A 14,096-nucleotide genomic window follows, 5' to 3' on the forward strand; every position below is an offset into this window, starting at 1 on the left:
ATCAAGCCAATCATTGTTAAATTTAGGGGAGATATTCTTCCCACAGAGAAACCCCACAGCATGTTCTCACGCATCTCAAGTAGGCAAGCATTATGCAGGCCACATGATTTGTATCTGTCTCCTCTCCCCATGGACTTGGAACTCCCCAGGGGCCCTTAGGAGTATAAAGGTAAGAAAAGCAAGGACTTCAGAGGGTCATTTCCTCCAAGAAGCCAAGCCAAGCTGCAAGAAGGTGACGTCTCAAACTGTGGCTGTGATGAGACAAATCCATCTTCACTCTGGGAGAAGCACTGTTCCCTGGCTCTCAATGGGAGATGCATATGGCCCTGTGATTTAGACCTGTCTGGCTCAGCCACAGCTGTGCATGCCTCCTTCTGGGGCAGTCACTTCTAGCCCTGTGTGCCACCCTAATGACAATGCAACAAAGTTTCTTCCCAGTGTTTGGCGTGTGATTTTTTCAAAGCCTTCATGAGCAGGAGACATCTCAGGGTCTGAGCTTGGCCAGATCTGAAGTTCTCAGCCCTGGTCACATGATAGAATCACCAGGGGAGCATTCACAAAGCCCAATGCCCAACCTAGGTCAATAACTTTGGAGTCTTTGTCGATGAGCCCCAGGCAGCAGTACTTTATTTTTTATGTTCTCTAGGAGATGCCAACATGCAACTAACATTAAGAACAACTGGTTTTGTCCAGGGGTTTGCAAGCTTCCATGTGCATGGGAATCACTGGGGCATTGTGTTAATAACAGATTCTGATTCATCACATCTGGGCTGGTTCCTGAGCAGCTGCCTTACTAACAAGCTCCCAGGCGGTGCCAATGCTACTGGTCCATGGACCACACTTTGAGAAACCAGGGTTTTGAAGAAAAAGGTCTTGGCTTTCTTTCTTTTTCTATTTTTTATGCATGAAGCAAGAAAGGTGCTCCTACCATCTAGGATTGATGACATGGATGGGAAAATTGGCTAGAAAGGACCCATTTACCCACTATCCAACCTTCCACTCAACATGTAGCATTCTAGAAACTAGGGATTCAGAGTTCCAGGAGATCACAGTCTAGCAAGTAAAACACAGATGAAAATTAACCATAATATATAATGATATTACCACTTATTGAGTACTTCCTCTGTTCCAGACTGCATGCTAAGCCTGTTTGTTTACCTTATAATCCCACAACAGAGTATAAGTGACAATAAAAAAGCTTTGGGGATTATGAGAAGATGTAGCTAATTCCTCACACAGTGGAATGAGGGGTGGTGGACACTTGCCACACTGCTTCTGCTCCTGTCCTGGGATGACTAGAGGGAGCTCCCTCCTCCCTGCAATTGATTTGCACCTGTACTGGAGGCTTTTAGAGGGAGGAGCCCACACTCCCAGTCTCTGTCAGTGCTGATGAAACTGGACTTTCTTTCATTCCTTGAAATGAAATGAAATGACCTGTGACAGGGCCTCTTCCAGGTATTGAAAGGGTTTGGGTAGGTTAAAGGCCCAAGAACATACATCTATCTCCTTCAGCCTTCCGGTTGCCTCACCACTTGTAGCACTATTCCCAGGAATAAAATACAGAAAGGCAGAGGTGTGTCTTAGGACTCCATTCAAGGTGAGACTCATACTTTCAGATACACGTGGATCAATGTGGGCTCCAAGGAGAGCACTGAGGGTAAGGAGAACAGGAGTGCTGTGTAAGCTTATACAGCTCGTACACTGCGCAGAGCACATGAGGACTGAAATTCAGCCCCACTCCATGTCCTAAGCCTTGTGTTCTTATGCAAGGCTGCAGTTGCCACAGAGTGAGTAGCTCTGTTCTATTCACCAAGGCACCATCCAACTACCAAGCCATGTGCCCACGGGACTGTACCTGCCCAGTGGAGGCCCTGTGTATCAGTGGAGTTGAATGAGGGGCTGGGAGGAAAGGCTGGAGGAACTGAGATGACTAGCCTGGGGGAGAAAAGATGGGTTGTCTCATGGCTTCAAATAATTATCCTGCTATCCACCTGTAAGTAATACAAGTTGACTGTCCCTTATTTAAAAATGTGAAACCCAAACCTTCTGAGAACTAACATGACACTCAAAGGAAATGCTCACTGGAGCTTTATGGGTTTTGGGTTTTCAGATTAGGGACACTTTACTTTTAAGTATAATTATTTCAAAATCTGGGGAAAAAAATTCAAATCCAAAACACTTCTGGTCCCAAGCATTTCAGAAAAGGGATAATCAATCTGTATTACTAATAATTAATATTGATAGACTATCTATTCAGTATCAGAAAGTGTGCTGAGCACGTAACATGATTTTTCTTATTTAATCCCAAAGAAAACTCTAAGGGCTGGATAATATTTTTATCCCCCATTTTCAGATAAGAAAACTGAGGCACAGAGAGGTGAAAGGAAGGAGCAGGCTCAGGGGCCCCATGGATGTTCTGGTGGGGTCCTGGCTGCCTGTGTCAGGCTTGATTCCTTTTGTGTAAAAATCATTCACACCTCTACCTCAGGAGAAAAATAATGAGCTATCTTTAATTTCCGTGACCTCTAAGGACTTCTTTTATGAATCATCACTCAAGAAGGATTTGAAAACCTTGCTGATCATCTAAGACTGCTGCAGAGCCCCATCCACTTATAAAAATGGAAATTGCCAGCACTATACACGGCTTCACTTCTGGTCAATATTTAGATTTTCTTGTTTAGAACTTTAAGATAAACACTGACTCAGCCAGAACATTGTTTATTCCCCCTGGAAACATCAGTCTCCAGATCCACCTGAGGGGCAGACGGTGGGTTTCTCCTCCCGGCAAAATGGCATTTACATTCTAGGTGTTTAGTGAGGGCTATCCATGGTGACAGGAAGGGGACAGGGGCACTGCCTGGGGCACCATCCTGCCCTCTGGGCTCTGCCTGCTTGGGCAGGGTCGGGAGGCTCATTGTGGGGGTCAGAGCAAGGCCTTCAGTTTGCTTTTGTTTTGAAATTAAAATATTCGAAAAGGATTGGAGAAAGAATCTAAACCAGAGTGATCTCAGAGAATCGTACAAATCAGAGAATGTACAGTTAGTGAGAATTGGGGATGTCTGGGCCACGTTCCTAAGCCTTAGGAGAAGGCCTTGCAGAAGAAGGGGGCAATTACCAAGCTGTCAAAGGCAGAAACTGGGAGCAAGGCCTGGAGATGGAAGCATATTTATGAAGTATTTACCTGCTGTGTGCCAGAGTCTTTATAATTATTCAGTTCTCAGGATAACCACAGGAACTTATTATTCCTATTTCAGAAATGGGGATACCGAGGCCAGACATGTGTGATTCATGTGAAGTCTTGCAGCTGCTAAGTGGTAAAGCCAGGACGAAAACCCAATGTCTTTCTTCAAAGATATACAAGCGGCTGATAAGCACATGGAAAGATGCACAGCCCTGTGAGCGTACTGAAAGTCAATGAATTCTACACATCACGGAAATGCAATTTGAAACCACAGTGAGATATCATTGCACACCTGCTGGGGTGGCTGTAATCAATAAGACAGATATTAACAAGCGTTAACAAGAATGTAGAGAAATTGGAACCCTTATGCATTGCTGGTAGAGATATACATGGAACTGTCAGTTTGGAAAATAGTCTGGTTGCTCCTCAAAAGCTCAAATATAAGTACCATATGATCCAGCAATTCCATTGCTAGATATATACTCAAGAGAAGTGTAAATGTATGTCCACATAAAAACTTGTACATGTATGCTCACGGCAGAATCAATACTAATTGTCAAAAAGTGGAAACAGCCTAAATGCACATCAACTGAGAGATTAATAAACAAAATGGGGTACATCCGTATGGTAGAGTATTTGGCAATTAAGAGATATTAAATATGAAACATGCTACAACATGGATGAACTCTGAAAATATTATAGGCAAGACAGAATGAAGAGTAATGGTGGCCTAGGGCTAGGGAAGATGGGGGATTGTTTGTGTGTGTGGGGTGTGTGTGTGTGTGTGTGTGTGTGTGCGTGTTGGCAGAGCAGTGGCTAAGGGGTGCACGGTTTCCTTTTAGGAGTAATGAAAATGTTGTAAAATTGATTGTGGTGATGGTTAGTAACAGAGCTCTGTGCATATACTCAGAGACAATGAATTGTACCCTTTGGGTAAATTGTATGGCATGTGAATTATATCTTGAGAAAGCTGTTAAACAATGTCCTGACTCCAAGTCCGTGGTCCTGGGCATTGTTCTCTGTCCACTGTTTACTGCCTGCCCTGGCCTGGGAGCTGGAGTCCGGCACAGCCAGGCTCAGGATGCGGCTTGTCCACTCCACTATCTTGTCCTAGTTTCCTTGAACGATGTGCTGACTTCCCTCAGCCTCAGAGCCCACCTCTGTGAAATGGGCATCAAAAGGAGTAAGTGTGATTACAGGAGGTATTACAAAGCCCATTGCACAATATCATGCTAAGTTATTATGTGCATTTAATAAACGTAGTTCATGACCAACATCTGTCACAAATTTAAGAAAAGAAGGGAAAAATAGCAACCATTATTCTACAGTTAAGATGTAACGAAAGTAGACATTTTGGTGGATTATTTCCCTCTTTCCAATACAGCTAAGATTCTTTTCATCTGGCCCATTCTGTCACTTCCAAAAAACTGGACACTGCAGAGAGAAATGTGAGGTTTCTTCCAAAAATGCAGTTTTACCCACACCCATGAGCCTCTAGATCGATCTCCAGGAGAGGACAGAGTCTCTTGGAGCCCCCTGGAGTTCTGAGCCCCCCCACCCCACCCGACCTTCACAGGCTGTTCCTGTACAGGAAGCACTGGACTTACATTGACTCCAGCAGCTGCATGTACTGCTCATCGCCTCGGCCCCCTTCCACCTCGTGGTCCAGCTTCAGGATGATTTCGTTTTCAAACTGAAGATGCAGGAGACAAAAATCAACAATAACGTTAGATGGCTGAAGACTGAAATTAGTTAATTCATGATTTCAACCAAAGCTTTAGGGAGCCCTCATTATCTCCCAGGTTGAGTGTTGGGATCTGGGTATGCAAAATGGAACAGAATACTATGTCTGCCTTTTTGGAATGCCCAGAGAGTGGAGGGGAGCAATGGCTGATAAGTGCTGGAGAAAGAGAGACAGAAAGAGAGAGAGAGAGAGACGGAGAGAGAGCAGGAGAGGGAGGAAGGGAGGAGAGTCAGGAAAGACTTCTCACAGTCCATGTTATTTGAGCTTGTTTTCAAAGGTTAAAGAGAGATTTTGCAGAAAGAGGAAAAGGGAAAGGACATCCCAAGAAGACAGCACCACATGTGCAAAGGCATGGAAGTGCATGAGGGAGCTCAGATTCTTCAGAGAATGCCATGTTTCCTGGACAGCTATTGTTTTTGCCTGCTTGGCATTCCTTCATTTCTTTCTCCATATTTTGGTGATCACATCAGTCCTAACCGCAGTCCTTGGGGCTCTGGTGGGCTAAGCTTCCCTCCCTAGTTCCAGGTGTGGAGACCCAACACAGGCCTAGCTCCTACTCAATATATTTCATTGCCAAGGTCCCAGGATTAATAAAGGTCCGAACTGAGACAGTGAGACTCTAAATCTGAAGCTTTATTGGAACTCTTAGCAAAATGAGTCTTTTGGCTCAACCTGAAGGTGGAAGGTCATAAGCCTGAGGCTGCTGCTGACCATAGTGAAAGAGGCTGTGTGAGAATGAAACCAATACAAAGGCAAGCAGCAAGGGGAAGACACAGACAGACAGAGAACTGACGCCATTTGTGAGCCTCTGCGTTCAGCCACACCTGACTTATCTATCAGCCAGTTTGAACCGGAGTTTTGTTACCTGCAAACAAAAAAATGCTGAAAAATACTCATAAGACATGGAGCAAATCAGGTCTCAGAGAGTTAAGACTGGAGTCAATGGTAATGATCAGAGATCAGATCAGGTAAGTGATCAGAAAGCAAGTCTCCATCTACAGCTCCACCAAATCTTGTTGCGTGGAAGCCACAGAAAGTTTTGTCTCCCTGCTTTCCATGTTAAGAAGCATTTCACCCATTGGAGTGCATGGCTTATTCAATACATTTTTTTGAAGTCACACTGTGTCTTTTTAACATGATTTTGATGCAAAATGGTCTGTATTGTTTTAGTATTATACCCTGAAGAGTCCACCCAAATTCACGCTTCCCTCATTTTACCATTAAAAAAGAAACTGGCACCTGGAGAGGGAAAGGCGGTCTTGGCAAAAGCCACTGAGTCCAAAAGGGGAAATGGGGAGTCCTGGCTTCTAACTCGACCTCTTTACACTCAGTCTTCATAATACTTCATGAAGTCTGGAGGTCACTGATCACCTCTGACAGTGGATGAAAAGCAGCCAGCCCTTGCTTGGTACAACCCTCGGTGTCAGTTTATTACAGATGAAGAAGTAAAGGCTCAGAGAGTTTAAGTGTCCTGTCTAAGGTTTCAGATGAATGGCAGAGACCTTTGGCAGGCTCTTTCCTGTGCATAAAGGATAGAGCCCCATGGAGTTGGAATCTTTAGGTGATGAAAAGGCAGGGACCAGATTCGTTCTTTCCTCTGGTTCACACATCATCTGTGATGCCATTGTCCCCTCACTTTTGTGCACGAAGGGTCAAAGGTGTGGACCAAAAGTTTGTGCTGATACAGCACAAACGCCAAGGAATTTCTCATGAGTTGCCACAGTTGGGGAAGACTTATTGAAGGAGATATACTGGGCCTGGAAAGATGGGTTAAACTGATAAATGTGAAAAGGAAGGTATTCCAGATGGGGGAAATGGTGTGAGCCAAGGTGCTGAGGTGGGAATGTGGAGAAAAATGAGGACAATAGTTCACTTTGAGCAGAGAGAGATGGATGTATGGACAAATGAAAGGGAGAGATGATAGGAAGAAGGAAGGGAGGGAGGAGGGAGGGAGGGAGGGTGGAAAGGAGGGAAGAGAGGCAGGGAGGGTGGGGGGGTGGGAAGGAGGGAGGAGAGGCAGGGAGGAGAGGGAGGGAAATAAATAACAGACACCTAGATGAAGCCAGTGTGGTAAGGGTCTAGACTGGCAGGCTGCAAATGAGTCATGCCCCTTCTATGGTATATCCTGTCAAGCATTATGTCTGTGTTGAGTATTATCCAATGTCAACGGTTGGGGACTATCATGCTTAGAGATGTCTTCTCTGCCAAGCCTAGAGCAGGAAGAAATATAGCCAAGGGACTACACAATGAGTCTGCCGTGAAGTTGTCTGGCTTTAAATCCCTCCCCACTTCCCTCTGCCGTCTTGGGAAAGCTGGTAGGTCTTTCTAATCCTCAGTGTCAGGATTTAGATCAGGGGCTGGTAAACATTTTCTGTAAAGGGCCAGAAGGTAAATAATTTAGGCTTTGCAGGCCAGAGTGTCTTTGTGACAACTACTCAACTCTGCTGCTGTAGCATAAAAACAGCCCTAGACAACACATACACACATTGGCATGGCTGTATTCCAATAAAACTTTATTTACCAAAGCAGATGGAAGGAAGGGTTTGGCCTGTGGGCCAGAGTTTGTCTACCCCTTATCAATATAACGGGCATAGCAGTAGTACCTACACCGTGGAGTAGTTAGAGGGTGCACAGATTTTATACATAAAGCACCAGCAAAGTGCCTAACATGAAGTGTACACTGTGCTTGATCGACTTGTTATCACCACTGATGTGATTGTTATTCCTGCCGAATGTTACTGGAAAACATCACAGGGGGAGAAAACCAGCCTTTTTTCTTGTCTGAGTGGTTCACTGGGAAATGCTGGCATGATTCCCCCTGGTGAGCTGAACTTTTCTCTGGAGCAGAGACATCGTTGAGGTAAATAAGCACTTGTCTCAGGGTCACAAAAGAGCCTGCCAGGAGGGAAATTACAGGGTGCCAGGGAGCGTGCAGAGACCAATGCCACCACACCACTGTGCCCGAACCCTTGGGGTGAGCTAGAGGGGTAAGGTCTCAGTAAGACACATCCCAGGGTCAGTGCTGTGCTTGGAAATGGCTATGATCACAATCCTTGGCATTGAATAGACTTGGTTTGAGTCTTGCTTTGACTGTTTTCCCAGTCCTGTGACCTCAGGACAGTTAAGAAACATTTCTGAGCTTAATTTGCTCATCTGTTAAATGGAGATTTGAAACAGCATCTCCTTCGTGGTGGTACTGTAACAAATTAAAGGGCAAGCACATGTAAAAGGCACTTGGCACATAGTAAATGCTCAGTGATTGCTAGCAAAGCTCATGATGCTATGTCATTGTGTCGTCAATCTCATCATCGCAGGCATCATACTCTCATTTAATTTTTACAACAGCCAAGGAAGAAGAATATCAGCATCCCCATGTTACAAAGGAGGAGACTGAGGCAATGTAGGACCTTGGCCTCGAGTGTTAATGAATGGATGAACTTGAGCTAGGGTAGGCCCAAGATCCAACAGAAGAAGGCTCTCCCCACCGAGTGTGGTGGCTCAAGCTTGTAATCCCAGCACTTTGTTAGGCCGAGGCAGGTGGATCACAAGATCAGGAGTTTGAGACCAGCCTGGCCAACACAGTGAAACTCTGTGTCTATTAAAAAAACAAAAATTAGCTAGGCATGGTGGCAGGTGTCTGAAATCCCAGCTACTTGAGAGACTGAAGTAGGAGAATCTCTTGAACCTGGGGGCAGAGGTTGCAGGGAGTCAAGTTCACGCCACTGCATTCCAGCCTGGGTGACAGAGTGAGACTTCATCTCAAAAAAAAAAAAAAAAGGCTCTCCCAAACATACACTCCACCATGATGCTGTGATAGTCCTTACCCCCAACAGTGTCACCATGCAGAGCTGAGGATGTAGCTCTGGCCTCTCCAAGTTACTTCCATTTTCATCCTCAGCTACATGGCTATGTCACATCATTGACTCCTTACCCCATGGCTGTGAGGTGGATGTTTGCTAATAAGTATACACAGATTTGTATTGGGCCGCTGCAGAAGTCAGAGTCTACAGAGGCCCAACACAAATCTTAAGGAGTCCTAATCAAGAAAAAAGGGGTGAACTCCAGGAGCCCAAACCTCCTCCCTGGGCCTCCCTTTTCCAGGAGAATGGCCTGATATGGGCCTCATGTTTGCTTCATGCCTTCCCTGCATTGCTTCTCTTGCCTCTCCTGGCTGCTTTAAAACATCTTGGCTATTTTTATCATCTTTTTTTCCAAGAATGTTTTCTGATGGGAGCCCAGCCCTGTAGAACTATGAGATTTGGGGAATAACTGCTCTTCCCCACATGTCTGGTGCTAACTTTGACATGGGAAGGGCAGAGATGGTGTTAGAGGCCTGGATGTCAGAGAGATGACAAGAATGACATCAACACCAGTAAGTCTGCCTTTGACCTCCTCTGTTATGAAACGCCAGTTATCCTGGGTAGAAAGAAGTAGAGTCAGGAGGAATCTGGAAAAGAGAATGCCATGTGAAAAGGGGTGTCTGTGGAAGTCAGCGCAGCTTTCTAATTTTCTTTGAGTTGTCTGGTCTCTAATTGTTCCAATTCATCCCCCCAAAGAGCTTGGGATGGGAACCTGTAATGGCTGTATGATACCCACTTTACAGATGAAGAAACTGAGGCTGAGAGGTGTTAAATAACTTACCCACATTTATTCAGCTTCTAAGAAGTAGGTCTAGCTGAATCCAAACCACTGCACTGAGAACAGCAAGTCCTAAGTACAGATTTACTGAATTGTTGTAATCTTTTCCACATTATGTTCTAAACAATTTAAATCACCAACTTACTCCATGCCAAGATGCAGTCTCAATGGAATCCACCAATATGGCTATCTCCATCTACTAATTCATTTAATGAGCAATGATTGAGCTCCTATGGTGTTCAGGCACCGTTCTAGGTGCTGCTGTCAGATACTATCTCCTCTTCTTTCTCTAAGAGAAGAATTCTCTCTGGGATCTCCTGCCTGCTGAGGGCTCAGACCCTCATGCTGACTGGTACACAGCCCTGTTCTACAATCTGCATCCAGCTAACCAGTCTCTAAGGTCTCTGTACCCCAGGACTCTCGCTCATTCCCACCAGCAGTATGCAGAACACCTACGTCCCCTCCTTCCACAAAGAATTGGCCAGCAAGACAGATCGTCCTCCCAGTGCAAGGGGATTACCACAGCATATTAGAAACCCCCATTACTCTATGTTATAAAAATGTTTGCTGGAATGTACCTCCCTGTGCTGACTCAGTTCCCCTGAATGCCGTGGCATGGGGGTCTAAATGCCTCCATCCATTTATTCTGGGAACACTGACATGGATCTCTACCACATGGATCTCAGGCACTTGACAGAGACTTGGAGTTCAGGACTGAGAGATCAGTGTTGGCCCTCAAGAGCTCACAGTCTGCTGTGAGAGGCAGACCTATGAGCAGGTAATTGTGCTGTGTGGGACAAGTGTGATGACTGCTCAACCCAGGCAGGATGAGATACGTTTCACTCTGACTGGCATGTGTCCTGGCCAAGCCAGCCACGGTGGGGTCCACCCAAGGCCCTCTTGCTGAAATTGCCTTTCCACAACCCCGCCAAGGGAATCATGTGGTATACCAGGGATGGGACATCCAGTCCTAGACAATGGACAGAGACCTGCGAGATGGTCTGGGATGAGGTGCTGCACTCATGAGGGGTAAATGTCATCAGTCACACCCATCAGCTGTCTATGAAATTTGGGTGAGAGGAGGAGACAGGGCAATCTGGCATTGAGGTTGCAAAAGAAACCCAGAACACAGAGACAGCTTGCCCTGGAGTCACTTCATTTTCAGCCCCCAGAACCCTGAGCCACTTAGAGTCTAACACCTTCCTGTCCCCACTCTAGCCTGTGTAGACTTGGCTTGAGCAAATCTTTGTCTGTTGTACCCAAATGAACCACTGCCCCAGAATGTAGGAAAGCCTTTCCCAAAAAGCCTCCCCCGAAGGGTGTCTAGGATCTCTTCGGGAAAAGATATAAAAGGAAGAGCCCATACAAAGGAATGAGAGCTAGAGAACTTCAGGAAACTGGTATCAGGCCAGAGGGCTTGGTATGAACTGGGAGCAAAGCTCTGCTTCTTGGGATTCAGTAGGCTGTCACCCCCTCCCTTTCCTGGAGACCCCTTCCATGACTGCTTACTGTGAACCAAAAGCCATGCCTGGGACCGCTTATCCCACAGCTGAGCTCCTATGAAGCATGCCGGCTGGTTTTCACATGGGCATCTGCCTCATTAGTCAGCCTGATTGTCCCGTCTCTTTTGATAAGGGAGCAGCGAGGAGAAGTGATTGGGGAACATGCTCAGAATGAACGTACACTGGAGCAAGGAGTTGAAGGAATGACACCACACAGAGAAAACAGGTGGGTGCATGCCACAGAGAAACCAAGATAAGCGAATCCTTTAGAGAATGAAAATTACACTAGAGTGAAACCCTCTGAGGCTGCCAAACACATCTGTCAGGTCGCAGTACAAGCAATGACCAGGTCTTCTTTCTTTCTGGGACACTGTACACCATCAGACACTTTGTATGTTTCTTTTGTATATTTCTTTTGCAAAACTCTTCTAAGGTACCAGCTGACCTCAGAAGTGGGTCTGAGGGTAAGTACAATGCCCTTCATCTCATGGTGTGTGCGCTTCACGTGGTCCCAAGCTGCACAGACTTTGCTCCCACTTAAAAGGCGGCAAATTCCAAGCTACCTGCAAACACTCAATGTAAGCTTTCACCCTCCATTACCCCAACTGCTCAGATATGCCCTCTTTCTCCATTTGACCTATTCAGTCTGATTGCTTTTCAGGCATTTCACAAAGGGGCAGCTGGTCACTAGCCCTTCTGTCACTAGAGTCCCTATAATGCTACCTCTCACAATGGTATCATCATTGCAAACTAGTCTCTTATTCCTCTCAGAACAACTTTCTCCCACATGGGATTAATAGGATGGAAGATCCAACAGATGTTTCTTGCACAAATAAATTTAAGAAGTTACAGATCTGTTTGCCATGGAAAGTGCCTTGACTCTGTTAATATGCATTGGGAATCTCTAAGAGGGGTTCCAACATGCAGTGGCTTCCAAAGGTATTTAACCTTGAAACCCTCTTTCCATGGAGCATCTTGTTGGATTAGTGCTCCATGGACATATTCAGGGAAAGCACTACGCTAGCAGATACTATTCTGCCAGAATTACTGGGAGATGCTGGTGGCTGGAGAGTGCGGGGTTCCAGCATGGGTTCTGGAATCACAGTGACATGCTTCTTGTAGCCTCTGTTCTACCACTTTCTTAATGTGTTACTTTCAGCAAATGACGACAGCTTTCTATGTCTAAGTTTCTTTTCATCTTTAAAATGGGGAAGATAATGTTACCTACTTCATAGGGTTGTAGTCTAAAAAAGACTACACAAACTAATATATAGAAAATAGTTGCCATATGCCTGATATGCAGTAAATACCTAAAGTCAGTCATGATCATCATCATCATAATCATCATCATTAGATGCAGATGAGGAGGATGAAAAAATGCACAGAAATGAGTCTAAAGCAAGGCAGTAGATAATAGTTATACCTTAGACATAAAATGGCAGGAATGGGGAGAAAAGTTTGTGTCCCTTGTAGGGACATGGATGAACCTGGAAACCATCATTCTCAGCAAACTGACACAAGAGCAGAAGATCAAACACCGCATGTTCTCACTCATAGGCGGGTGTTGAACAATGAGAACACATGGACACAGGGAGGGGAGCACTACCCACCGGGGTCAGTTGGGGGGAAATAGGGGAGGGATGGTGGGGGGTGGGGAGTAGGGGAGAGATAGCAAGGGGAGAGATGCCAGAGGTAGGTGATGGGGAGGAAGGCAGCAAACCACACTGCCACATGTGTACCTATGCAACAATCTTGCATGTTCTTCACATGTACCCCAAAACCTAAAATGCAATAAAATAAATAAATGAAAAAAAAAAAAAAAAGAAAAGACCTCTCCTAGGCGACATGGCATTTGGATGGGCTTTGCAGGATCAGTAGGGGCTTAGGAGGTGTTGGCAGGCAGGGTTGTGGGTGTGCAGAGAAGTAGCAGGAAGAAAAAAATTCATGAAGGACACCCGCAGAGGCAATGGCATTCAGGTGAGCTGCAGGGATAGCTGGAGAAGAGGTGAGGTAGGGAAGAGTTGGAGAGGATGGCTGAGAAGTTCTTCAGACGGCTGGAGCGGGTAGGACTGTGGATGTTGGCTAGAGGGTGTGGGCTTTATTCTGCAGGGTATTAATGGGTAAAGAAAGGGAAATATCCCTAAGGATCTTAAGGAAGGGCAGTTTGGAATCTGCTGCCTTTTAAGTGCCCATTTTAAGGCAGGATATGGTAGGAATGAGAGGTAGAAGCACTGGAGGAGGGAGGAGAGGGAGCAGCTCAGTTAGTGGTGAAACTTAGTGAGGCCATGGGGCAGAGAGAACAGGGGCTGAGACCTGAGGGAACTGCCCAGGCAGCCTTGATGGGACTGAAAGAGCAACTTTACTCAACAGGGTAAAGTCACCGAGCAGTGCCAGGAGCCAACTGGGGAGATTGGTTCTTCTTCCACTGCCAGAGCTCCCAGTGTGACCCGGCCTGGGAAATGGACCTCTTTCTTAAAGATATTCAATGACAATATTTGGTCAATGACTGTTGTGTTTCACAGAGGTTCTGGTGCCCTCCATGCTGGGGACAGCCTCCTATTCCCACACAGATCCACAGGTACCTTGTGAGCAACATGTCCCTAACTCCATTTGCTATCACATTTGATGTTGGGTAAGTATGACATATGGCAGGGTCGGCTTCTTCTAGATAACATAGGTCTGCTGAGTCAGTCCAGAAGACGAAGTACCAGACAAGAGTGGGTGCCAGAGTGGGACAGGTGGGATGGGTGGGAGGGTCTGCCCTGGGAGCACAGTTAGGGAATCATTAGCTAGAGACGCGGGGTTCTTAGCCTTCTGAGAAAGAAACTAAGCAAATACACAACAAGAAAGTGCATTTTAATCTTGTCCTCGGATGGAAACCTGTGATAGAATACTGACCAAATCTGATCTGCCAGCTCATTCTGAGCCCATGAATAAATCTCCCTATCCTGCCACGGAGCCTCTCAATGAAGCTCAGGGAGATGGAATGAGGATATCATTATGGGGAAATGGGCTGGGGATTAGGGATGCT

General features: G+C 45.9%; 1 protein-coding gene across 2 annotated transcripts in view; it reads right to left on the reverse strand.

Moving 5' to 3' along the window:
* Positions 1 to 14,096, reverse strand: part of DOCK2 (dedicator of cytokinesis 2) — a 443,384-nt gene that overhangs the window by 49,234 nt on the left and 380,054 nt on the right. For both annotated transcript variants that reach the window (XM_032252751.1, XM_032252750.1), the window contains exon 34: positions 4,789 to 4,874. In XM_032252751.1, coding sequence (XP_032108642.1) covers positions 4,789 to 4,874 — 86 coding nt within the window. The remainder of the gene's footprint in view (positions 1 to 4,788; positions 4,875 to 14,096) is intronic.

Source organism: Sapajus apella, unplaced genomic scaffold (genome assembly GCF_009761245.1).
Source record: "Sapajus apella isolate SASKATOON/1434 unplaced genomic scaffold, GSC_monkey_1.0 scaffold79, whole genome shotgun sequence".
Classification (NCBI taxonomy): Eukaryota; Metazoa; Chordata; class Mammalia; order Primates; family Cebidae; genus Sapajus; species Sapajus apella.